General features: G+C 40.5%; 1 protein-coding gene across 1 annotated transcript in view; it reads right to left on the reverse strand.

Moving 5' to 3' along the window:
- Positions 1–24,879, reverse strand: part of PGM5 (phosphoglucomutase 5) — a 231,947-nt gene that overhangs the window by 157,014 nt on the left and 50,054 nt on the right. Inside the window, exon 6 of the mRNA XM_007528451.3 lies at positions 24,551–24,705. Coding sequence (XP_007528513.1) covers positions 24,551–24,705 — 155 coding nt within the window. The remainder of the gene's footprint in view (positions 1–24,550; positions 24,706–24,879) is intronic.

Raw genomic sequence — 24,879 nt, forward strand, 5'->3', positions numbered from 1 at the left:
ATCACTATATCTATGGAAATAAAATAATTAACTCCAATAGTGATTCTGGAGGTAATCAGGAAAGACAGAGAGAGAGAGAGAGTATGGGTGTGTTTATGTATTAAGGGGTATAAAACAATCTCTCAAGTTTTGTGAGTATGTGTCTTGCCTCACTTGTTACCCAGACATTTTGAAGATCAACTTATTTAACAATGGAATGAGTGAGGGGTGGGGTGAGAGCAGAAAACATGAACCAGAGTACCATTCCAACATACATGCAGAGATAGGAGATCAAACTCAGGACCTCACATATGCAAGTCCTGCACTTCACTGAGGCATCTCTCCAAAAGTTTGTTACCTAGAAACTTTGAGGAGAATCCTCCTCCACAGGGAGACATTCATACTTATCAGAGAGGATGTAGTTGACAGAATTAACGTGGAGAGGGGGTCGGGCAGTGGCGCAGTGGGTTAAGCGCAGGTGGCGCAAAGCGCAGGGACCGGCGTAAGGATCCCGGTTCGAGCCCCCGGCTCCCCACCTGCAGGGGAGTCGCTTCACAGGCGGTGAAGCAGGTCTGCAGGTGTCTATCTTCCTCTCCCCTTCTCTGTCTTCCCCTCCTCTCTCCATTTCTCTCTGTCCTATCCAACAACGAATTGCGTCAACAAGGGCAATAGTAATAACCACAACGAAGCTACAACAAGGGCAACAAAAGGGGGAAAAAAAATGGCCTCCAGGAGCGGTGGATTCATGGTGCAGGCACCAAGCCCAGCAATAACCCTGGAGGAGGAAAAAAAAAAAACAATTAAGGTGGAGAAATGTATATTCATAATTGAAAACCAGGCCAGAAGTTGCAGAAAGAAAAAAACACACACACACACACACACAAAGGGAAAAAACACAAAAGAGCCAGATAGGTTTAGAAGGAAAATGACTCCCTTTAAATAGAGAAATAGCCCCAGGATACTCACAAAACAGGCTGCTGTTTTGCTGCTCATATTTTGACAAATGGGACCACATTGTACTGCCTGTCCAAACAGCCCTGATCTCAGGCCCAGCCCTGGCCTGAGAAATGGAACCCACACAGAAACAACAGGTTTCCTACCACAATGACAGTGTTGATGTTGGAGCAGATTAAAGCAGATGTTTCCTGTCAAGCTGTGAATCTCTCCCCAAAGAACACACCCGCATCCTCAATCTCTTCAAGCCACACATCCAAGCATGGATTCCATGTAACTGGTTCTTCTTTCTACCCTTTCTACCCATCTGTTAGTCAGCTATCACTAAACAACTCAATGTGCTCTGGAACAATGTGTTCTTCTCATAAATACACCATGGTGCCTAGTTTTATAAAAAGAAAGAAACTATTCAGAAAATGGCCCCCCAAGCCCATTAGAGGAAGTGTCATCTCTGATAAGATCAATAAGCACTCTTAGCTTGAAAAATCCCTAATCTGACATCTTTTTCTTTCTTCACCAGGATTATCACTAGGGCTCAGTGACTGCACAACTCCACCACTCCCAATGGCATTTATTTATTTATTTTAGATAGAGACTGAGAGACAAAGATAGCAGCAGCACTGCTCCACTGCTCATGAAGCTTCCCCCCTGAAGACACCCTCATACAGTGGCCAGGGACTCAAACCCTGCTTTTCACACATGGTAGCATGTGTTCTCTACCAGATGAGTCATCTGCCACCGTCACCACCTAACATTTTTAGGGATAAGTAGTTGGTTGGGATCCAGAGGCTGAGCTCTGAGAAGATCTGGGAATTGCACTGGAAATAGGTCCCAGCAACAAAAGTGATGTTATCAAATAAAGAAAATCCAGCTACTCATAGAGAAAGTTTGGCTGCTCTTCCATAATGCACCGTCTTCTATTTTAGGAAGTGGAGAACACTGAGTAAACAGAATGGAGGCAATATCAGCATGTGGTATTTATCAGGATCAGCCCCAAAATGTCTTTGTTTAACTCCAGGACTCTCAGCTGAGACACCATGGAATATATATAATACGGGTCAGGTTCACTTCCAGTTGCCAAAAACATTCTGATTTAGAGAAAGGATTACATTCTGTAAGTGACTCAGTAAAACTAAAGATTTAGATGAGGGTGTGCAAAATAAAGCAGACTGAGCTATGACAGACTAGCAGCTGATACTCACCAAGTGCGTAGTCTGTGTGGCTCACTACACAAACCATCTTGCCAGAGTTGCATAATGTGCTGAGGTTAAGTACTTTAATGTTCATCTTACAGATGAGAAAACAAGCACAGAGAAGCTAGGTAATTTACCTACACTTATGCAGCTTATTGACAGTAGGCCTCACACTGTTTTGTTGTTGTTGTTGCTGTTGTTTTTGCCTCCAGAGTTATAGCTGGGGCTCAGTGCCTGCACTCAGAATCCACTGCTCCTGGAGGTCATTTTTTACCATTTTTTTTGCCCTTGTTGTTGTTATTGTTATCATTGTTATAGCTATTGCTGTTGTTGTTGGATTAGATAGGACAGAGAGAAATGGAGATAGGTGGGGAAGACAGAGAGGGGAAGAGGAAGATAGACACCTGCAGTCCTGCTTTACTGATTATAACCCACCCGCCTGCAGGTGGGGAGGCAGGGGCTCCAACTGAAATCCTTACACTGGTCTGTGTACTTAACCCAATACACTACCACCTGGTCCCCAGACCTCACACTTTTAACTCAGGTCTATGGGGCTGCAAAGTTTATGCTTTTTACCAACCCACTGTAGCACCTTTTTCACTCACAATGAATGTTTCCTCTTTTCCTGACCTAACTTATCCTGGTCCATCACACAAACAACTACTATGGTCAGTGCATCATTTTCAGATTAACAAAGCAAGATCAAGGACAAAATGTGGTTCCTGTTCTCAAGTAGCTTATTCAAGGATTTTTATGGGAGTCGGGCTGTAGTGCAGCGGGTTAAGCGCAGGTGGCGCAAAGCACAAGGACCGGCATAAGGATCCCGGTTCGAACCCCGGCTCCCCACCTGCAGGGGAGTCGCTTCACAGGCGGTGAAGCAGGCCTGCAGGTGTCTATCTTTCTTTCCTCCTCTCTGTCTTCCCCTCCTCTCTCCATTTCTCTCTGTCCTATCCAACAACGACAACAACAATAATAACTACAACAATAAAACAACAAGGGCAACAAAAGGGAATAAATAAATAAAATAAATATTTTTAAAAAAAGGATTTTTATGAGCAACATTCATAGTCTAAGAGAAGAAAGTTTCACCGAAGTCACAAGTCCTAGAGTTTCTTTTCAGCACTGTCATGGTCAATATTGTGGCATTTTTCACACTGGGTTTTCACTTTTCGGGGAACTTGATTTTTTTGAGGGGGTGTTTGGTTTTGGCACTAGGGTGCTGCTGGGGCTCCCTAGCCGTACCATCCCACCACTCCTTGCAGAATTGTTTTGTTTTGCTTTGTTTAGAGAATGAGAAAGAGAGTGAGAAAAAAGCAGAGAAACCACAGCACTGCTCTTCCTCTCGTGAAGCTTCCTCTGTCCCCATGTGGTGTTCAGAAGCTCAAAGCCAGTCGTCACATATAGTAACGTCTGTGCTTTACTGGGTGAGTCATCTCCCACTCCCCATTCCTTCACACTGTATGTGAGTGTACTGTGGGATTTCTGTCTCTCTGGCTAAATTATCGGTTCTATAGGGTAGCCATGAGTTGTATTCACATATGACACTGTCTGACTCCAAATATGTGGTGCAGGCCCCTAGGAGAGCTGTTGAGAAGAACCTTTACATGAGTCCTTCTAGGTCGGGGGTACCAGCCATGGAGAAGGGATGAAAGACAGTGGTAAAGCCAGACAGCCCTGAACACTCACTCTTGGACATCTCCTCTGGTGTTTTCTTTTTCCTGTTATGCCGAGGTAACTTCTCCTAGTCAACTCCATGCTGACTCAATGCTCTGTCCATGTAGAGCTCCCCACCACCCAGTTGCTACTCTCTGACTGGCTCCAGGAGTTGGCCCTCCGGTGGAAGTTTCCTCTACAAATCCAACCAGTCTTGTCCAAACCAGCTCTCAGTCTCCAGTTTCTCCTGCTGCTGGCACCCACTGGCCTGAATAAGAGTCACATAAACACACTCCATTTATCGAGGGCTGACTCCCCACCCTTCCACATCCCTGGTCTCTCCCTGATGTACCAGAGGAATTTACTAATGGCTTTGCAGATAAAAGGATGACAGAAGAGCTCTCATTTTTTTAAGGCCATTATAAAAGCAGGAAATAAGCATTATTATAATGAATTGTAATTGAGGTGATAACTTAGTAAGAAAGGAAGCAACTACAGTTTGATTAGAAACAAAGAAAGTCAGTTGCTTTCGGGAATTTCTTCTCTGACCTCTCACCCTCACACATAAGTTATGTCACAGATCAGTTCTTTTGGTCATGGAGTTTCCCTTTTTGAAATATCTTAGCTTTTGGCTGAACTACTGAACAGATTATGACAAGGGCTTTCATTATGCACAAGTTATCTTCTTTATTAATGGGATGTATATATAATATAAAATCAAATTCCTGGAGCCAAGCAGTGGCTTACCCGGTAGAGTACACATATTACCATGACCATGAGAACCAGGGTTCAAACAGTCCTCACCTGCAGGAGGAAAGCTTCACAAATGCTGGAGCAGTGCTGCAGGTGTCTTTCTCCCTGTCTCTCAATTCTATCAAAAAAAAAAAAAAAATGCCTGGAATGATGGATCCATGCAGGCACCAAGTTCCACTAATAATAAACTTGATGGCAAAAAAAAAAAGTCAAAATCCTACTACTAGGAACAGTGAGATAGCTCAGCATGTTAAGGCACAGAATTTTCATACCTGAAGTTCCAGGTATGGCAGCTTCAATCCCTAGCACCACTATATGCCAGATGTGAGAAATGCTCTGGTCTCAGTTTCTCTCTTCTCTACCCCACACCCCATATAACAAATAAATAAACAAACCCAAAACAAACAAACAAAAAAACCCTACCATCAGAACTAGAGGTAGGAAGTGAAATATCTTGATCTCAATGAGGGAATCATCATACAGACACAAGTGTGTTTTAAAAAGAAGTCTCATGCTTTCCCAAAAAAAGATAGTTTTTCTACAGAGATGGATTTCTAGTGTCTAATATATGTCCTAGACAGAGTGAGCAACACCTTTTTAATTTGTAACAGCTTTAAAGGATAGTAAGATGGCAACACATGAAAAAGTAATGGACTCAGTCATGGACTCCTATTTGATAGGCTCACTACAGACATCCAGAAGAGAAAAGGGGCACTGACAATCACTACTTACAAGGTGATCTGAAAAACTACTCAGTGGAGCTGTCTTCTAAAGACTATGAAATGTGAGGGACATTTTTTTAAAAATAGAGAGAGGCAGAAAGAGAAAAAGGGAGGGATGGAGAGAAAAATGGAGAAAGAGGGAAGAGGGAGGAGGGAGAGGGAGAAGCAACTTGAGACCATAGGACCTAAGTTTCCTTCAGTGTGGTGAGTGCTGGGCTTGGAACCTGGGTCACAGGCATGGCAAAACAGCGCACTATCTAAGTGAGCTATTTCACAGGTCTCTGAGGTACATTTAGCAAGGAGTACCACCTAGTCCATATTATCTACACTAGGAATATGAGATCAAAGTGCAGTTACCCATTAGAGTTTTGTCCAGTCCTTCAGTATGGAAGAACTAGAAACTAGCTATTAGAATCCACTGTCTACCCTTGGGCTCATGTCAAGAGGAGCTAGCATGCCCTGAATATTTCCTGTGAATCAGCACTGCTCTTAGCCTGCCCACCTCAGACAGTCCTCTGTGGGAGGAGTGCTCTTATTATTAGCATTTAGCAAGGGAAATCCTGGTTAGAACACCAGTTCACCATGAGAATGCAGAGGAGTCAGAACTCAAATCCAGGTACTGTGACTTCAGAGACAGAAAGGGGCCAGAAATTACCACATCCCACTTCATGCCTGAGTTTGTATGAGCATACTGTAAGGCATTCTTATACTCCTAGGCCACTGGCTCTCTCTCTCTCTCTCTCTCTCTCTCCCTCCCACTTCTAAGTATAGGTAGTAGAATCTCTGTAAACCCACCTATATATAGGACATATTATCATGATTTGAACAAACTCTCTGAATGTTATCCTTAACATTCAGATTAAAGTCACCTTTCTAAATCTAGCAAAATACCTTACAAGGTAAATACTACTAAATTATATTGACAGTAAATACTACTAAATTATATTGACAGCAAAGTTTGATAGAGGGCAAAAGCATGTGGGAGAGAAGATTAACTCCAGCAGAAACATCTAGAACCTAACCATGTATCTGCCACACAGTATGTGCTAAAGTGTTTTCTGAAAAATGACTAAGTGGAATATAAATAAGGAAAGAGGGAAAACAGGCAGAGAGAAGGAGAAAGGAAGAAAGTCAGGAGGAAAGGGAGAAGGCAAGAAAGATGAAGAAAGAGGAAAGAAAAAAGGAAAAGAGAAAGGAGTAGAGAGGAGAGTGGGAAAGGTTAGATGAATTCATGAGTATATGCAAGGCATGGTATGCACATTAGACAGGATTCCAATACAAATACCACTTGCAGTTATTGGTAAATAGCAGATGATTATTGGGGAAGTGAGGAGATAAACAGAGTCCTCTTGAGTTCTTACTGGCTCCTGCATTTTTTCTCCAGAACTGCATCTCAATGCACCCATCAAGCTCACTCCCCTACCTTTGCCAATGAATAGGCCTCCAGTTTCTGCACTTACTCATAGGAAGAGAGAGAGAGAGAGAAAGGGTGGGGGAGAGGAGGACACCTGCTTTGGGGAAACAAACTACATATGACTCTTGGTCATTTAATTTGAAAGTGACCTTCTTCCAAGCTCCACCTAAATAAAGGAAGAGGCCTGGAACTTTCAGCCTAGTCCCATCCTTTGTCCACAGTGAGAGATGGTGAAAATCTCAATCAAAGCCAAGACTCCAGGAGAAGTTTTCAGTCATTTCTTTTTAGAAAAGCTTCATCATCTCTTGTCTTCATAGACAAAGTAGTGTAAGTACACACAATCGGGAAATCCTGCAAGCACTTGCTCTCTCAAAGGAGAGCCTGGAAACCCAGGCAGGGAGCCTGAGGAGGAAAGGGACAAGGTAGAGCAGAGCAGGAACATCTAGGTCAAATGGTGGCATCATCTGAGCTGTTGGACCAAGGTTCACCTGAGGCCAGCCCGACTTCTGTTATATGGGTCAATGCAACCCCTTTATTACTTAGGTCTCTTTTCACCTAGTTTTCTCTCATTTGCAGCACAAAGATACTGGCAGATACAATCTTTTGCTAAGTCCCAGAGGAAATCTTGTATTCATAAATACAGGCGTAGAATCACCAAAGAGCTTCCTTCCATGCCCCAAGAGAAACCTTGGATACTAGAAGGGTCTTTGAAAGGACCTGTGAATATAAATGACACTAAACTTCAGGCCGAAACCTAATCAGAGATGAGATGGATCCCCAAGGCTAGGCTGCATCATCACTTGTGTAGGATTTTGTTTTCGATTTTTACACTGGTTACTTCTAACTGCTAAAATGTCATCTGCTGAATAATACCCATCTTTTCTATTTCTGGCTATAAGTGTGGACTGGCAGATATCAAAAACTTTTATTTATTTTTTAAATTTTTTTATATTTATTTATTTCCCTTTTGTTGCCCTTGTTTTTTATTGTTGTTGCAGTTATTATTATTGTTGTTATTTATGTCGTCACTGTTAGATAGGACAGAGAGAAATGGAGAGATAAAGGGAAGACAGAGATGGGGAGAGAAAGATAGTCACCTATAGACCTGCTTCACTGCCTGTGAAGCGATTCCCCTGCAGGTGGGGGGCCGGGGTTCGAACCGGAAACCTTACGCCAGTCCTTGCACTTTGTGCCACGTGCACTTAACCCGCTGAGCTATCGCCCAACTTCCAAGATTAAAAGAAGGAATAGCATCTGCTTAACCCACTTTAGTACAAAATGCAACTTTAGATAAAGCTGTTGAAATGTGGGGTTTTTTTTTTTGTTTTGTTTTTTTTTTTTTGCCGTCTTACAGGTGATGTTGCTTCAAGCAAATCCTGAGGCAAGTGTATAAAATTCACACCTTACCTTGAAATCCGTCAACATTTTCCTGGAAATCTTCAGTTAAAATCAGGATATGTTTCTTCCAGAGTTTTACAACAGTAGTGAAGTTTAAGGCCAACATTACTAAATTAGCAAATAAACAAATAACAAAAACTGTTATTTGTTAACAAATAACATGAATTATGCTTGACGTTATTCACCAACTTTAAGGAAAAGGAAATTTCTGCACCTCTGCCAATCCATACTAATAACTATTTAAAAATTTCCTACTCTCGGGAGTCGGGCAGTAGCGCAGTGGGTTAAGTGCACGTGGCACAAAGCTCAAGGACCTGTGTAAAGATTCGGGTTCGAGCCCCGGCTCCCCACCTGCAGGGAAGTCGCTTCACAGGCGGTGAAGCAGGTCTGCAGGTGTCTATCTTTCTCTTCCCCTCTCTGTCTTCCCCTCCTCTCTCCATTTCTCTCTGTCCTATCCAACAATGATGACATAAATAACAACAACAATAAAAAGACAACAAGGGCAACAAAAGGGAAAATAAATAAAATTTAAAAAAATTTCCTACTCTCAGAAATAAGGAATAGTAAAGAAATTATGAGACTTGGAATTAATCTGCTACCAAGTCTTGACTGCTTCTTTTACTCTTCCTCCCTCCCGCCACCTCTCTAGTTATCTATTTAATGAGAAGAGTAGATGAAAACAGAGACAGAGACCACAGCACTGCTCCAGTGTATATGACTCCAGGGAACAAAGCTGGGTCTGACACTGTAAGCCTTGCATCTACCACTGAGCCATTTGCCCCAGATGCAACTGCTTCTTTCTTGATGTGTGACTTCAGACAAGCTACCTAAATTCTTAGTGTTATATTTTTCCATAAGTAAAATATCTAGAATAATGTCTGCCTTAAGTACTTTTGAAAACTTGACCAAAAGTCAAACAAGATGTTATAATGGAGTTCACCATAAATAAAAATGCATTCGCCCTCTTACTTTTTGATGAGCAAGCAAATTCATGGGAAATGTTTTTGTTCAGTCTGTACATCCTTCTTAGCTATTATGCTTCCTCCTTCAGCCTGAGAGGTAAACTGAAATACATGACACTTCATCATTTATGTGGTGTTCCAATAGGTCCTGCTTAGAACAACCCTATGAGGTTTGGGTTTAAAGTACATTTTTAAAACTTTTTATTTGTTCTTAAGAATTACAAAATGGGCGTTGACAGGTTGATCCATACTCCCAGCCTGCCTCTCTCTTTCCCTAATGGGGTGGGGTTCTGGGGAATCAGAGCTCCAGGACACATTGGTGGGGTTGTCTGTCCAGGGAAGTCTGGTTGGTTGTCATCGGGGAAGCAATTACAGAAGCCAGACCTTCCACCTTCTCTGCATCCCACAATGACCCTGAGTCCATACTCCCAGAGGGGTAAAGAAAAGGAAAGCTATTGGGGGAGGGGATGGGATATGGAGTTCTGGTGGTGGGAATTATGTAGAGTTGTATCCCTCTTATCCTATGGTTTTGTCAGTGTGCCCTTTTATAAATAAATTAAAATTTTTAAAAAGAATTACAAAATGAGGTGCACTCAGTGAAGCACACATGAGTGGTAAAGAAGGTCTGCAGGTGTCTATCTTCCTCTCCTTTTCTTTTTTTTTTTTTTTTTACTTTTTATTTATTTTACTTTTGCCTCCAGGGTTATTGCTGGAGCTCGGTGCCTGCACTTGAACTCAATGCTCCTGGAGGTTATTTTTCCCATTTTGTTGCCCTTGTTGTTGCGCTTGTTGTAGTTGTTATTGTCATTGTTGTCATAGCTATTGTTGTTGTTCGATAGGACAGAAAGAAATGGAGAGAGGAGGGGAAGACAGAGAGGAAGAGAGAAAGATAGACACCTGCAGACCTGCTTCACCACTTCTGAAGTGACCTCCTGCAGATGGGGAGATGGGGGCTTGAACTGAGATCCTTATGCCTGTCCTTGCGCTTTGCGCCATGTGCATTTAAACCACTGTGCTCTCCCCTTCCTCTCCTTTTCTATCTCCCCTTCCCTCTCAATTTCTCTTTGTCCCAGCAAATGAAAATAAGTAGAAAAGAAAAATAAATAAAGGAAGAGAGAGAGAGAAAGGATGGAAGGAAGGGAGGAGTGAGGGAGGGACGGACAGTCAGACAAAGGAAGGAAAGTAAGGGCCACAGGAATCTTGGATTTATAGTGCTGGCACCAAGCCCCACTGATAACCCTGGAGTTATTAAAAAATTAATTAATTAATTTTTTAAAATTTTTAAGAGTGGGGGTCAGGCAGTGGTGCATCGGGTTAGGCACGCATAGTACGAAGTGCAAGGACCTGCACAAGGATCCTGGTTTGAGCCTCCGCCTCCCCACATGCAGGGGGATCACTTCACAAGCGGTGAAGCTGGTCTGCAGGTGTCTTTTTCTCTCCCTCTCTATCTTCCCTTTCCCTCTCAATTCCTCTGTGTCCTATCCCCCCCCAAAAAATGGAAAAAATGGCCACAGGAGCAGTGGATTCATAGTGTAGACACTGAGCCCCAGTGATAACCCTGGAGGCAAGGGGGGGGGCAGGTAGTAGCACAGCGGGTTAAGTGCACATGGCACAAAGCGCGAGGACTGGCTCAAGGATGCTGGTTCGAGCCCCTGGCTCCCCAAGCCAATTTATCACTCTCTTCCTCCATTTAAAAGGATAATAAAAAATATTGTCAAATTCTAGTCGTCTCTGGCAGCTTCACAGAGCATAGGGTTCAGGGTTATAATTGGTTAGTTACCTAATCCTCCTTAAATCTCCCATACCATCAATAAATCTGCCGAATGACCTTGAAACATTAGAACCTCCAATCCTAAGCAGACATTAAATCTTGTCCAAAGAAGATTCTCAACTGTGCATTGATGTTCTGGCTCAGCAAGGAAAGAGCAGCAGTAGATAGTGATTGCAAGGGCCCTACAGCTCTCCTGAGCCCAGCTAGAGTCTATTAACCTTCTAGGAAATGCAAACCCAGATGCTGGGGGCCAGGATCTTTTTTTTTTTTAAGATTTTTATTTATTATTTATTTATTTCCTTTTTGTTGCCCTTGTTTCCATTGTTGTTGTAGTTATTGTTGTTGTTGATGACGTTGTTGTTGGACAGGACAGAGAGAAATGGAGAGAGGAGGGGAAGACATAGAGGGGGAGAGAAAGACACCTGCAGACCTGCTTCACCGCCTGTGAAGCGACCCCCCTGCAGGTGGGGACCATGGGGGGGGGGGCTCGAACCAGGATCAATAGATTTCTTAATTTGATTTATCTTTATCACCTTTATAAAAACTATATATATATATATATATATATATATATATATGGGGGATGTGTGGTGGTGCACCTGGTTGAGTGCACATGTTACAATGCACAGGGACCCATGTTCAAACCCCTGGTCCCCACCTGCAGGGGGAAAGCTTTTCAAGTGGTGAAGCAATGCTGCACGTGTCTCTCTGTCTCTCCCTCTTGACCTCCCCCTTCCCTCTCTATTTCTGGCTGTTTCTATTCAATAAGTAAATAAAGATAAACTAAAAATATATATATATATATATATACTTAATCAATTTTAAGAAGTTTCCTTTGTATATATATTTCCATATATGCACATGAGTATATATATACATATATGTGTGTGTGTATTTATGTATATATCTTTGCATGAATACATGTGTAATACATTTATACACATGTATAAATGTATCTATATGCATATATATATATATACCATAATAAAAACATTTTAATGAGTCCAAAAGTTACCTCATGTCTCTTTGCAGTAATGAATGGAATTGATTTCCTTCGTTTATTTTGTTTTGTAGACCCAGGTCCTATCACATGTATGACTTTACCACCCCCTGGGATGCTCTTTCATTCAGAGAGGCAGAGTGGGAGGGACACCACAGCACCAGAGCTTCCCTGGTGCAGTGACCAGGTGCCATGTGCTGTCAGGGCCTGAACCTAAGCCGCACATGTGGAAAGGCATGAACCCTACCAGGAGAGCTCTCTCTCAGGCCCTAGAATTGGTTTGTGTATGATGTAAGTACTATAATTAATACACAAAAAGGAAAGAGGTTATTTCATCAGGTGGTTCTTCAAAATCCACTGAAGTCAAGTTCCCACTGGAGAACTCAGTAGGCCATGTAGGCATGTGCTCCGGGAGCAAGACAGCATCAAAACCCCTACTTTAAATGGCTTTGAATTCTCAGTTAGACCAGCTGGTACTAAGTAGTCTCTCTCAATGCTGGCTGGATACACCAATGGTCAAAGTGACTTGCCAAAAACCAGGGAGAGGCACCTGAGTGGACAGACTGACAATATAATGCTGGGCTCCTCTAACAAGGCCATCCCAGAGAAAGCACCATAAATAGGCAAAAAGCCCTTGTAATGTGACAGGCAAGAAAGAGCTGACTTCTAAATATGGATTGTTTTCAGCTCCCGTGGGAGAGAGATGATGACTATATATTTTGGAACTCGGGTCACTTAACGCTCATCCAAAATTGTTTTTCTGACCAACTCAGATAACTGAAGGCCCAAAATGGCTCTCAACATCTAAACAGAAGATGATTCACCCAACATCTCTACCACTCCTGCAGCTTCTGTTTTGAATGTTGGCTTGATCCCTCTCACATAAACCAATTGATTAACGCATGCCTTGCACTAAATATAGACCTGCAATCACTTGCTCATCAGCACTGACTCTTAAAACTCTGAAGAGCAGGCTTGAATCACTGTCAGCATTCCTTCCAGTGGGTGAACACAGAAAGCACCGGTGAGGGCAGACCAAGAGCTCGCTTGGATAGTGTACCTGCTTTGTTATTTGTGGGACCCAGGTTTGAGCTGGGGCACCACCGTAGTGAATAAAGCACTGATGCTGGGGTATTCTCTCTCTCTTCTCTCTCTCTCTCTATATATATATGTGTGTGTGTGTGTGTGTGTGTGTGTGTGTGTGTGTGTGTGTGTGTCTGTCAAAGTTAGGCTGAAGCAGTAACATTCTAAAAACAAAATTAAACAAATAACATAGAAGAAGGTAAAGCTGAGCATACCTCGAATGAATTCCCTAAGAAGAAATCTATTTGTCTTCCTATATGCCAAATCAAAAAGTAAGCCAAAAAGAATTTTCGTCCATCCTCCCAAAAGGGAAAATGTTAGGAGAAAATTATCAGATGGCTCTGAATCCTCAGTTCCACTAGGACCCAGAACTTTTGTGACAAGGAACCTTTGTTTTTGCACCATCACTGAGAGGGAAGAGATTCTGAAGAACAGCTGGGGAAGTCAGTCACTGTTTCACTTATCTGAGAGGGAAGAGGAAAAAAGAAGGACAACTATGGGATAATTTCACTTAAAAGTATAATATAGAAAATTGAAATACATGAACTTGAAAAAAATTATATATGTGTGTTTATATATAAACATACATATAAAAAGTCTGATCTTTTCAGTAATCTCCATCTGTTTATTAATCCCAGTCTCATTCTCTCCCTTCTTTTGTGGGCCTTAGACAGAGAATGCTCAGTAAACCATATTTATTGCTGAAAAATCCTTTCATAATCTGTCCAGTGGAAACCCCATTTCATTTAGTGTTCATCTTTGCTCTTGGAAGCTGATCTGATTGCCCCAGGCTTCCCTGCTTTCAACTGAGCTAGGTTGACAGGCAGTCACTATGAAGTTGGAGGGTGGAAAGAAAGAGGAGCTGGGGCATTTGCTGCTCACTAACAAGGTCAGTTTGTCTGACAACCACAATTCCATTTCTTGTCAGGCTATGATTACCCTGTTCTCATCTACTGGTAACCCTTCAGAGCTTGGGGTTCTGACGGTTTTCTGCTACTGTGATCCCTGATGAATCCTTATACCTGTTGATTTGTTTGTTTAGTTCCTTAATTAACTTCACCCAAACTCAACTCAGTTATGAATTTACTGTTATCACATTCTCTCTTTCTTTTCTTCACATTCTCATTATAGTTCTTTTGAGGGTGCCATGTCATTTCTGCTTTGACCCTAACTGAATCATCTTTAGAGAGTTTCAGAGAAATAACTATTATGATAAAGGATCTCATATTTGGAAGGGGAGGCAGGAGACAGCTCACCTGGTAAAACATACACTTACTATGGTCAAGGACCAAGGCTAGAGTCCCCATTGCATGGGTGTACCATGCAATACAGGAGCTTCAAGAGCTGTGAAATTGTTCTGTGATGTCTCCCATTTTCTTTCCCTCTCTGTCTCTCATGCTCTACCTATGTTTGTTTTTTTTTTGGGGGGGAGGGGGTACAAGGGGACTTGCTATCAGGGTTACTGTTGGGACTCTGGCTACACAACTCCATTGCTTCCAACAACATTTTTTTTTCTTTAGATAGAGATTGAAAAAGAGGGAAGAGAAATAGAGAGAGGCACTACAACACCATTCCATAAAACACTCATAAAGCTTCCTTCCTACAGGGACTCCTATGTGGTGATCTGGGAATCAGATCTTGAGCATGGTAATGTGTACAATCTATCAGGTGAATCACCTTCTGGCTACTCAACCTCTATCTGGAAGAAGGAAATAAAAGAGTCCACCAGAAGCAGTGGAATCACATAGGTGTAAAGCACCAGTAAAGGCCCAGTGAAGCCCTAGTGGAAAAATTAATAATCAATTCATTTTTAAACATTATTGGAATATATTTATCAGCTTGGGTGAAATAGTTGCCATCATTCTAAAGCAGGAACAGTGCATAGGAGACTGAGTAATTATACACTAGCTCCCATCACTATCTCTCCCATCACTGTCATTAATCATAACTAATCTTGGGAGACCAAATAGCACAGATCAGATGTGGTAGATCAGAAGATAGTTACATACTTACAGGATTAACACTGTCTGGACTGCAATAGCCAACTGAATATGTTCAAGATAAAGCTATAGTACATAATTTAGACTGGAGGTTGGCAATGAGTAGCTGTTGACTATAGTCTGAAAAATAAGTATTCTCACATGTCTAATGGACTATTTCCATTCCCAGCATCATAACCAGGTCCATCTGTATGATTCTCCATTTACTCACAGCTTCCTCAGAGTCCCTCTCTGACTATATCTTATCTAAGAAGGATGCTCCATATCCACCAATGATTTCTGTGTTACTATACCCCTGAGCATGTTTCACACTTCATGTGTGTATTTTTCTTTACTTGTTATCTTGTGTCTACTACATTAAGACTGTGAAGTTCCATTAAGGAAATGTGTGACTGCTTAGGACACAGAAAGCCCTTATTAAATATTTGTTGAGCTAACAGTGAACAGCAGTAACAGCACAAAGAGCATATAGAAGACAGAAGAGTATTGATTCCTTTCACTATCACATCAGTAGGTGATGGACCTTGTGTTGCTTCTCTTGCAGTTTTTGGAAAACACTTTTCCTTTTTTAAACATAGTTATTTATTTATTTTATTTATTTGTTGGCTAGAGACAGAAATTGAGAAAGGACTATATATATATATATATATATAGAGAGAGAGAGAGAGAGAGAGAGAGAGAGAGAGCTGCAACACTGATTCATCCTTGTGAAGCTTCCCCCCTGCAGGTGGGGACTGGGGGCTTGAACCTGGTCCATGAGCATTGATATGTGCACTCCACTAGGTATGCCACCACCTGGCCCCAAAACATTTTTCCTATCTCACTGCCTTGCATTGTAGTCCAGCAGGCTAATCTTACTGAGACCATTGGTATCACAAATAAGAAGAGCTAAAGGCCATGTGTATTGCCTTGTTTTTCATAGTGCTGAGCAGATAGATGCTTCATAAATATTACTGAAGGATGATGACACAGAAAGTTATTTAGTACCTCCAGGTGGGGTGGAGACAGACTTCAGGCCATCAACACGCTTTGTGCTTTATTTCTCAAATCATGTGGACCAAAATGATTTCAGCAACAAACTCCTCTGCAATCACAAATCAGACACATTAAGAATGACAAAGTTCCAAAAGAATGCCATTTTCAGGCTAGAACTGTATTATTTCAGGAGAAATGGAATTCTAGCTAGATACTGAATATCTTTCCCTCAGGGAACAACAATTATTTGTGAAAGTCTGTCTGAATTATTCATCAGTTTCAAGAGTGCCATGTGCTCCCTGATTTTGGAATCCTAAGATTCTAGGCAAGTGGGCTACTTAATGGGTCTTAATTCTCAGTTGTCATTCCTCTGGAGTCTGGCATTTATGAATATTTTTGTATGATTTAATTTTTTTAATTAAGTAACCTAAATGGGGTTAAGATAAAATTTGGAAGTTGCATTTGTTTTACCTGAGAAAGAAGCTTATAAAGTGTCTATCATGAGAATCCACATGGGAGCTACCCAACAGATCAAATACCCAAAGCAAATTACCACGTCAGAGCCCCACAGAATTCTGAATCCCAACCAGCAAGCATGAATAATCCTTTTAAATGGTCACTTACATACCAGAACAAGTCCTTTGTGAAATTTCTAACCAAGACCTCTGGTTTCTGACTGAAAGAGAGAAACTTACTGGAGAGAGGGCATAAAGTGAAATCAAGAACTACTGGGAAATTTCCACAAGAAAAGAGGATAAACTGGCTTTTGTTAGCAAAATGAAGGCAGTCTCTGCTGGCCAGGGCTTGAAACATTGTTGGCTACTACACAGGAGAGTTGGGTAACATTCACAACCAGTTTCCCAGGGATGGTCCTGAACAATTGGAGTTATTGCAGATACAATAGTAAATAAATCAGAAAACATAGTTTCAAATGCAGGGTCACTTGCTTGTTAGCTGTGTGACCTTGTGCTAGTCACACAGACTCTCTGATAAATGGTGCAACATCTAAACATGATGAAAGCAAAGCCAAATCAGTTACCTTCTTACATTGCTGCAAAGAAACAAGTGACATCAATTGTACGTAAGTTCTTTCTAAGGACTGAGGGGCAGCTCACTCATAAGAGCATGTTCCTTGCCTTCCATGTGGCCCAGGTTCGAAGCCCGGCACCAGATGGTGTACCAGAGCACTGGGGAGAGTTCCAGTGCCGTGGCACTTCACTTTCCTCTGATTTTCTCTATCTGATAGAAAAAGAATGAAAAAGTCAGCATGAGAGTGGTGAAATCACACAAGCACAGCTCCAATATGGTCAAAATAATAATAAATAATAACAACCTTTATAAATTACAAGATTTATTGGTGGGGCTAGGCAGTGGCACAGCTGGTTGAGCACATGTTACTATTCACAAGGACCCAGGTTCAAGTCCCCAGTCCCCACCTGCAGGGAAGCTTCATGAGCAGTGCAGCAGTGCTGTAGGTATCCTTTTCTCTCTCCCTCTCGCTTCCCCCTACCTTCTTGATTTTTCTCTTTCTCTATCAAAGAGAAAGAGAGATTTGTTGAGGATGGAACCCTTTATTAATAAATATATGCAGGATTTAGTAATCCACATAGAACTCATTCTTTTAGAAGACTGATTTCTCAATTTCTAAAGATTTTTTTTTGTCTTGTTTGACAGATTACTTTTTAAAGGATACAGTGAAGGAGACAGCATAAATAGTGCACAAGTCCTTCACCAATGAGACCACAGAAGTGTAAGAAATGATGACATACTCCCTTTTGCTCCAACATGGATGGAATTCAAGGGGATCATGTCAAATGGGATTAGCCAGAAGAAGGACAAATATTGGATGATCTCACTCACAGAAGGGCTCTAATAAGCAAAGCAAAGAGCAATACAGGATGAATCCTGTAACAATACAGTGTATTGTCAATACTGGGAGCAGGCAAACCTGGTGGCAAAATGAATGAAAGTAAGATGTCATATAACTAACCAAAAACTTTATAAAGAGAGGAAGGATAGAAACAGAGGCAAATGGAGAAATAAATCATGGCCTCATACCCCTACTTTCTGGTGCTACTAGCCAAAAGCTATAGACTGAGGTTGGTTCATCATCATAGGCTTACAAATTGGACACAAGTAAGGTGTATTGAAAAGGTTTGTGATCCTTCTTCCATACAGAAGAATACAAAGTCAACTTACAAAATATCTACATATCTACTTATGAACAATAAACAACTAAAAATTAAATTTAACAAAACTATTCCATTTACAATGGCTTCAAAATACAGAAAACACCTAGAAATAAATTTAACAAAAATTAAATAAGAACTCATTGTTGAAAGGTAAAGTGTAAGAGAAATTAAACTATAAAATAGTTAAATCATATAAAGTAAATAAATTGATAAATATGCCACATAAATGAACTTTATATTTAAATACACTTAAAATGCAATTCTTCATAAACAACTTTTTGGTTTTAACAGGATCCCAGTTAAAATGCAAAGGACCTAGAACCAGAAGAAGGTGTGTCTATTTTCAAAAAAAGTAAATAGATTTGGGGATTTATCTAATCTCAATACTTAAAGCCCTTATTAAATCAAGACAGAATAGTATTGGTATACACATAAGCAAATAGGTAAATAGAACAGATAATCCTGAAATGACCCATAGAAGGTCATTTTAATATATAATAATATATAGTATATTTTGATATAAAAATAAGGCTTTAATAATATAAAAATTTGGAGGCTGTTTGGTGGTGCACCTGGTTGAGCACACATGTTACAGTGTACAAGGACCTGGGTTTAAGTCCCCAGTTCCCACCTGCAGGGAGAAAGTTTTGCAAATGATGAAGCAGGGCTACAGTTGTCTGTCTCTTTCCCTCTCTATTTCCCTTTTCCTCTCAATTTCTGGCTGTCTCTATCCAATAAGTAAAGATAATAAAAAATAAAAGAAAAATACAATAGAAAATATTTTGACATACAGGATCAGAACAACTTGACATACATAGGGGAAAGTGAAGTATGATCCCTGACTTACACTGCACATAAAAATTAATTTAAAATCATCTTAGACTTAAATGTAGAAATTAGAACAACAACAATTTTAAAAGAAAATTCTGTCTGATCTTGGGGTAAGCAGAAGTCTCTTACAGAGGAATGAAAAAGTATATACTACCCAAACAAAAACAAATTAACTGTACTTCACCAAAGTTTTGAAATTTTGCTCATCAAAAACAGCATTAAAATTAAATTACTGTGGGGGAGACAGCATAATGGTTATGCAAACAGACTCTCATGCCTGAGGCTCCTAAGTCTCAGGTTCAATCCCCTGCACCACCTAAGCCTGAGCTGAGCAGTGCTCTGGTGTTTCTCTATCTCTCTCTCTCGCGCGCGCACGCGCTCTCTGCATCTCTCAAAAATGAAATTAATTTTAAAAATTTAAAATATTAAATTACTGATAACAATTTTTAAAAAGATTAAAAATAAATAAGTGACACCATAAAGAAGATGAAATACTTGGGAGTCAGGCGGTGGTACAGTGGGTTAAGTACACGTGGCGCAAAGCGCAAGGACCGGCAGAAGGATCCCAGTTCAAGCCCCTGGCTCCCCACCTGCAGGGGAGTCACTTCACAATCAGTGAAGCAGGTCTGCAGGTGTCTGTCTTTCTCTCCCCCTCTCTGTCTTCCCCTCCTCTCTCCATTTCTCTCTGTCCTATCCAACAACAATGACATCAATAACCGCAACAACGTTAAATAACAAGGGCAACAAAAGGGAAAATAAATAAATAAATATTTTTTAAAAATTTTTAAAAAAGAAGATGAAATACCAGGATGGTCAGTGGTGCAACTGGTTGAGTGCACACATTACTTTTTGCAAGAACCCAGGTTCAATCCACTGCTTCCCACCTGCAAGGGTGATGTTTCAGGACCCATGAAGGAGGTCTGCAGGTGGTTATCTTTTTCTCCCCTCCTCTGTTCCCTCTTCCTCTCTCAATTTCTCTCTGTTCTAGCAAATAAAATAGAAAGGGGACCAGGCAGTGGTGCACCTGGTCAAATGTACATATTTTTTGAATTTTTTTATTAGAGGATTAAAGTAAAATACAATAGTTTGTACATGTGTAACATTTCTCAGTTTTCCATATAACAATTCAACCCCCACTAGGTCCTCCAGTTCATCTGTAATTGCTAAAAAAGAAAAAAAGGAAAATGCCTGGAGCCTATCCCCTCAGCTTATAGTGCTCAAGGACACAGGTTCAAACCCCTAGTCCCCACAAGCAGTGGATTCACCACAAGTGGTGAAACAGGGCTGCAGGTGTCCCTCTGTCTCTTTCCCTCTCTATCTTTCCCTCCCCTCTAAATTTTTCTCTGTCTCTGCCCGATATAAATAAATATATAATTTTTTTAAATAACTAAAATAAAATAACAAGAAAAAAATGACTGCCAAAAGCAGTGGATTTGTAGTGCTGGCAGTAAGTCCAAGTGATATCCCTGGTGGCAATAAAATAAATAAATAAATTTAAAAGAATATGAAATGTGGGGGCCAAGCAGTGTAACACCGTGTTAAGTGCATATAGTACAAAGTACAAGGAGCCCGGTTTGAAGTTCTGGTTCCCCACCTGCAGAGGAGTTACTTCACAGGCAATAAAGCAAGTCTGCAGGTGTCTTTCTCTTTCTCTCTCCCACTCTATCTTCCCCTCCCTCTCAATTTCTCTCTGTCCTATCCAGTATAAGTAGAAAAAATGGCTTCCAGGAGCAGTGGATTCATAGTGCTATGCCAGCATCAAGCCCCTGCAATAAATAAACCTAAAGGAAAAAAAAAAAAGAAGAAGGAAGAAGGGAGTGGGCTGGTAGCACAGTGGGTTAAGCACACGTGGTGCAAAGCGCAAGGACTGGCAAAAAGATCCTGGTTCAAGCCCCTGGCTCCCCACCTGCAGGGGAGTCGCTTCACAGGCGGTGAAGCAGGTCTGCAGGTGTCTATCTTTCTCTCTCCCTCTCTGTCTTCCCCTCCTCTCTCCATTTCTCTCTGCCCTATACAACAACGACATCAATAACTACAACAATAAAACAACAAGGGCAACAAAAGGAAATAAATAAATAAATAAATAAATAGAATATGAAATGCCAGCTGGTGTAAGAAAATATTTGTGATACATGTTAGCTGACAAAAGGTTATCCAGAATATACAAAAGCTCCTATAACATAATAACAAAGTGACCATTCAATTTTTATGTATATTTTCAACAAATGATAAATTATAAAAGTGGACAATAAGCATATGAAAATGACCTCAACATCATTACAAAGGTACTGCAAATCTAAGCCACAACAAAAGAATAATTTACACCCTGAAATAGACTTACTTCTCCACTAGGATAGCTAAGAAAAACAACAGCACCAAATACTGGTAAGACTGTAATGCAACTAGAACATTCACACACTGCAAATAAGTATGCAAAATGGAAAATAGTTTCTTGTGAAAATTAAACATATACCTACCCTATGGCCAGAATTCTACTCCTAGATATATATCTAGGAGAAATGATAACGTTTCCACAAGAGCAGTAGTAGAACACTCACAAAGCAATATAGTTCAAAATAGCTAGTGATTAAAAGCAATCTAAAATGCCTATCAATGTAAGAATGGAAAAATAAATTGTGGTATATTCACAGACTTGTATGCAACACAGCAACAATAGGAAATGTTGTGGGTGTGAATGTGTAAAAATAAAAATATTAAATTTCAGTTCTATATGAAGCTTAAAGATAAGCAAAGTTGTATATGGTGATTCATAGACATTGCAACAACAATTGTCTAGAAAAGACGGAAAGAAAGCACAAGTGGACTTTTTGGATAGAGTGGACATCCTGTATCTTAATTTGGATAGCTGTTACACAGCTATCTTTAAAAACTCACTGAATTGTACTTTAAGGAGTACTGTGATAACACTGTGTATATATTTTGCCTCAGAATGACTGAATGAATTCGTAATATAGTTAAAAATATCACACAAATTCAAAATGTGAGATTCTGCAGAGCCAGTCAAAAAGTACTGTCATTAAGGGAAAGAGAAAAGGACTGTTTGTATTAAGTTATAAAAGACTCAAGGGACTGGTATAATCACACTGGAACTTTGGTGGTAGATGTGGCAAGTAATTTACACATGCAGATAGACATGAAACTACAGTTCAATTTTATAATATTGTAAACCAATGTCAAATCAATTTTAAAAAAGAAAATAATTAAATCTAGGATTTACAGAGAAAAATATAATTACCCTAAATATTAAGTATTTAGAAACTATTTTTATTATATTTTTTACATATCATTTTATTTATTTTATTTTTTAAATTTATTTCTTTATTGGGGAATTAATGTTTTACATTCAATAGTAAATACAATAGTTTGTACATGCATAACATTCCCCAGTTTCCCATTTAACAATACAACCCCCACTATGTCATTTATCATCCTTCAGAAGCTAACTTTCTAAATGTCTTAGTTAAGGGGAAAAAATAGAAACATGTGTCACTGTGGGGAACATTTTTTTTTTAGATTATCTCCTCTGGGGTTACTTGGGAAAACTTTTATTTCAGATTAACATAAAAATGTACTAATACGGGGCCAAGCAGTAGCACAGTAGGTTAAGCACACATGGCGCAAAGTGCAAGGACCAGAATAAGGATCCCAGTTCGAGCTCCCGGCCCCATCTGCAGGGGCTTCACAAGAGGTGAAGCAGGTCTGCAGGTGTCTATCTTTCTCTCCTGCCTTCCCCTCCTCTCTTGATTTCTCTCGGTCCTACCCAATAACAATGACTGCAATAACAATAATAACGACAACAACAACAATAAACAATAAAGGCAACAAAAGGGGAAAAATAGCCTCCAGGAGCAGTGGATTTAGTGCAGGCTCTGAGCCCCAGTGATAACCCTGGAGGCAATATATATATATACAAAACTTGTTGGTTATAAAGAAAAATCAAGTTACAAAGCAATATTACTTCCCAAAATTATTGGTATTACAAAAATATATATAATACATTGTAATACAATATATGGACTATATATATATATATATATACAGTCTACATATAGTATTATGTAGCTTGTGATTTATACATATATACACATATATAGTGATTTAATAGGAAGAAACCTTTACCTATAAGTATCGGTAATATAGAGAAAAGGATGTGATATTTATATGACCTTATTTGTGTTTTCTAACTTTCCATATGCTTCTGCAATGATTTATGTTGCTTGAAAATATGAGGCTCTGAAACTGATATTTTTATAAAACAAGGCAAAAGGGTGGAAGTGATGTGTAAGGAAGGGAGGAAGGACTCCAGCACTGATTCTCTAGGACAGGGGTGGGTAACATCCAGTGCTCAGAACATAACATGTGGGTCTGGCCCTGCCAAAGCACCTGGGGCTTTTTCCATAGCAACATTCAGTGCTATTAAGTTGATAATTTCGTATGATCCGTGAATGGTGTTATAAATATCCAAATAGCCCTTGAAGGTTCCCCACTCCTGTCCTAAGTGTGAATCTCCTGTTGGTCTCTTTCAAGCATATTTCATTTTCTTCTCACAACAAATCTTAATTGTATCATCCACACTTTTACAGAACTAATATGGATACATCTACTATTTTAATAGATTACGATTTGACCTCAGAACCCATGTTCTTTCTACCTCATTTAGCAACTTTTACTTTTACACATTTATGAACTATTTACTATGGACCAGGTAGTCTGTTAAATGTCTCCCATGAATCATTGCATCCATATCTCATAACAATCCATGTCTGCATGATACTCATATCCTCTTTTTTTTTTTGCCTCCAGGGTTATTGCTGGGGCTCACTGCCTGCACTATGAATCCACTGCTTCTGGCGGCCTTTTTTTTTCTTTTTCCATTGTTGTTGTAGTTGCTGCTGCTGTTGTTGGACAAGACAGAAATCAAGAGAGGAGGGGAAGACAGAGAGAGGGAGATACCTGCAGACCTACTTCACTGCCTGTGAAGTGACCTCCTAGCAGGTGGGGAGCTGGGGGCTTGAACTGGGATCCTTGAGCCAGTCCTTGCACTTTCTTTTTTTTTTAATATTTATTTTATTTATTTATTCCCTTTTGTTGCCCTTGTTGTTTCATTATTGTAATTATTATTGTTGTCATTGTTTCTGGATAGGACAGAGAGAAATGGAGAAAGGAGGGGGAAGACAGAGAGAGGGAGAGAAAGATAGACACCTGCAGACCTGCTTCACCGCCCGTGAAGCGACTCCCCTGCAGGTGGGGAACCGGGGCTCAAACCAGGATCCTTACGCTGGTCCCTGTGCTTTGTGCCACCTGCGCTTAACCCACTGCGCTACAGCCTGACTCCCGTCCTTGCAGTTTCTACTATGTACACGTAAGCCAGTGCGCCACTGCCTGGCCCCCTCTCATCTATTATTTGCATTTTTGTGTTGAAGCACTGAGATCAAATAAGTCTCCCAAGTTCTCACAGAAAGTGTCAGAACCAAGAATCAGTTTACCAGATTCTTTGTGCTCCTCACTGGAAACCCACAGCAAGTGTCCAAGTTCCTGTGCTGTCAAGAAATTCCCAGTCAAGTAGGGGAACATGAGTAACAGCTACCATCAGAGGCCTACCAAGAAGCTGGCAGATTTTTTTTTGTTTGTTTAATGTTTTGCTTTACTTACCTGTCCAGGGCTGTGCTGGTGGGCATACTTCTCCCAAACCCACGGACACCCATCTGGCGAAAATACGGAATGCAAGGGAGGTTGGCAGCAATAATGGCCAGGGAGTCCGAAGGGCTCACAAAGAAGCCATTTTGGCCTAGGATCATATAGCGGTCCTGTGGGAAGGAATGGGTGACTATGATCAGACAGAGGCATTTGCAGTTAGCAGTTCATTCCCAACTATCACAAACTGCTTTACTGTAATCCCATCTTTAAACAACACAAAAAAAGGGCTGGAGAGAGAGCATAATGATTATGCAAAAAGCTTCCATGCCTGAGGCACCAGAGGT

Source organism: Erinaceus europaeus, chromosome 10, assembly GCF_950295315.1.
Source record: "Erinaceus europaeus chromosome 10, mEriEur2.1, whole genome shotgun sequence".
In the NCBI taxonomy this organism is placed as follows: domain Eukaryota; kingdom Metazoa; phylum Chordata; class Mammalia; order Eulipotyphla; family Erinaceidae; genus Erinaceus; species Erinaceus europaeus.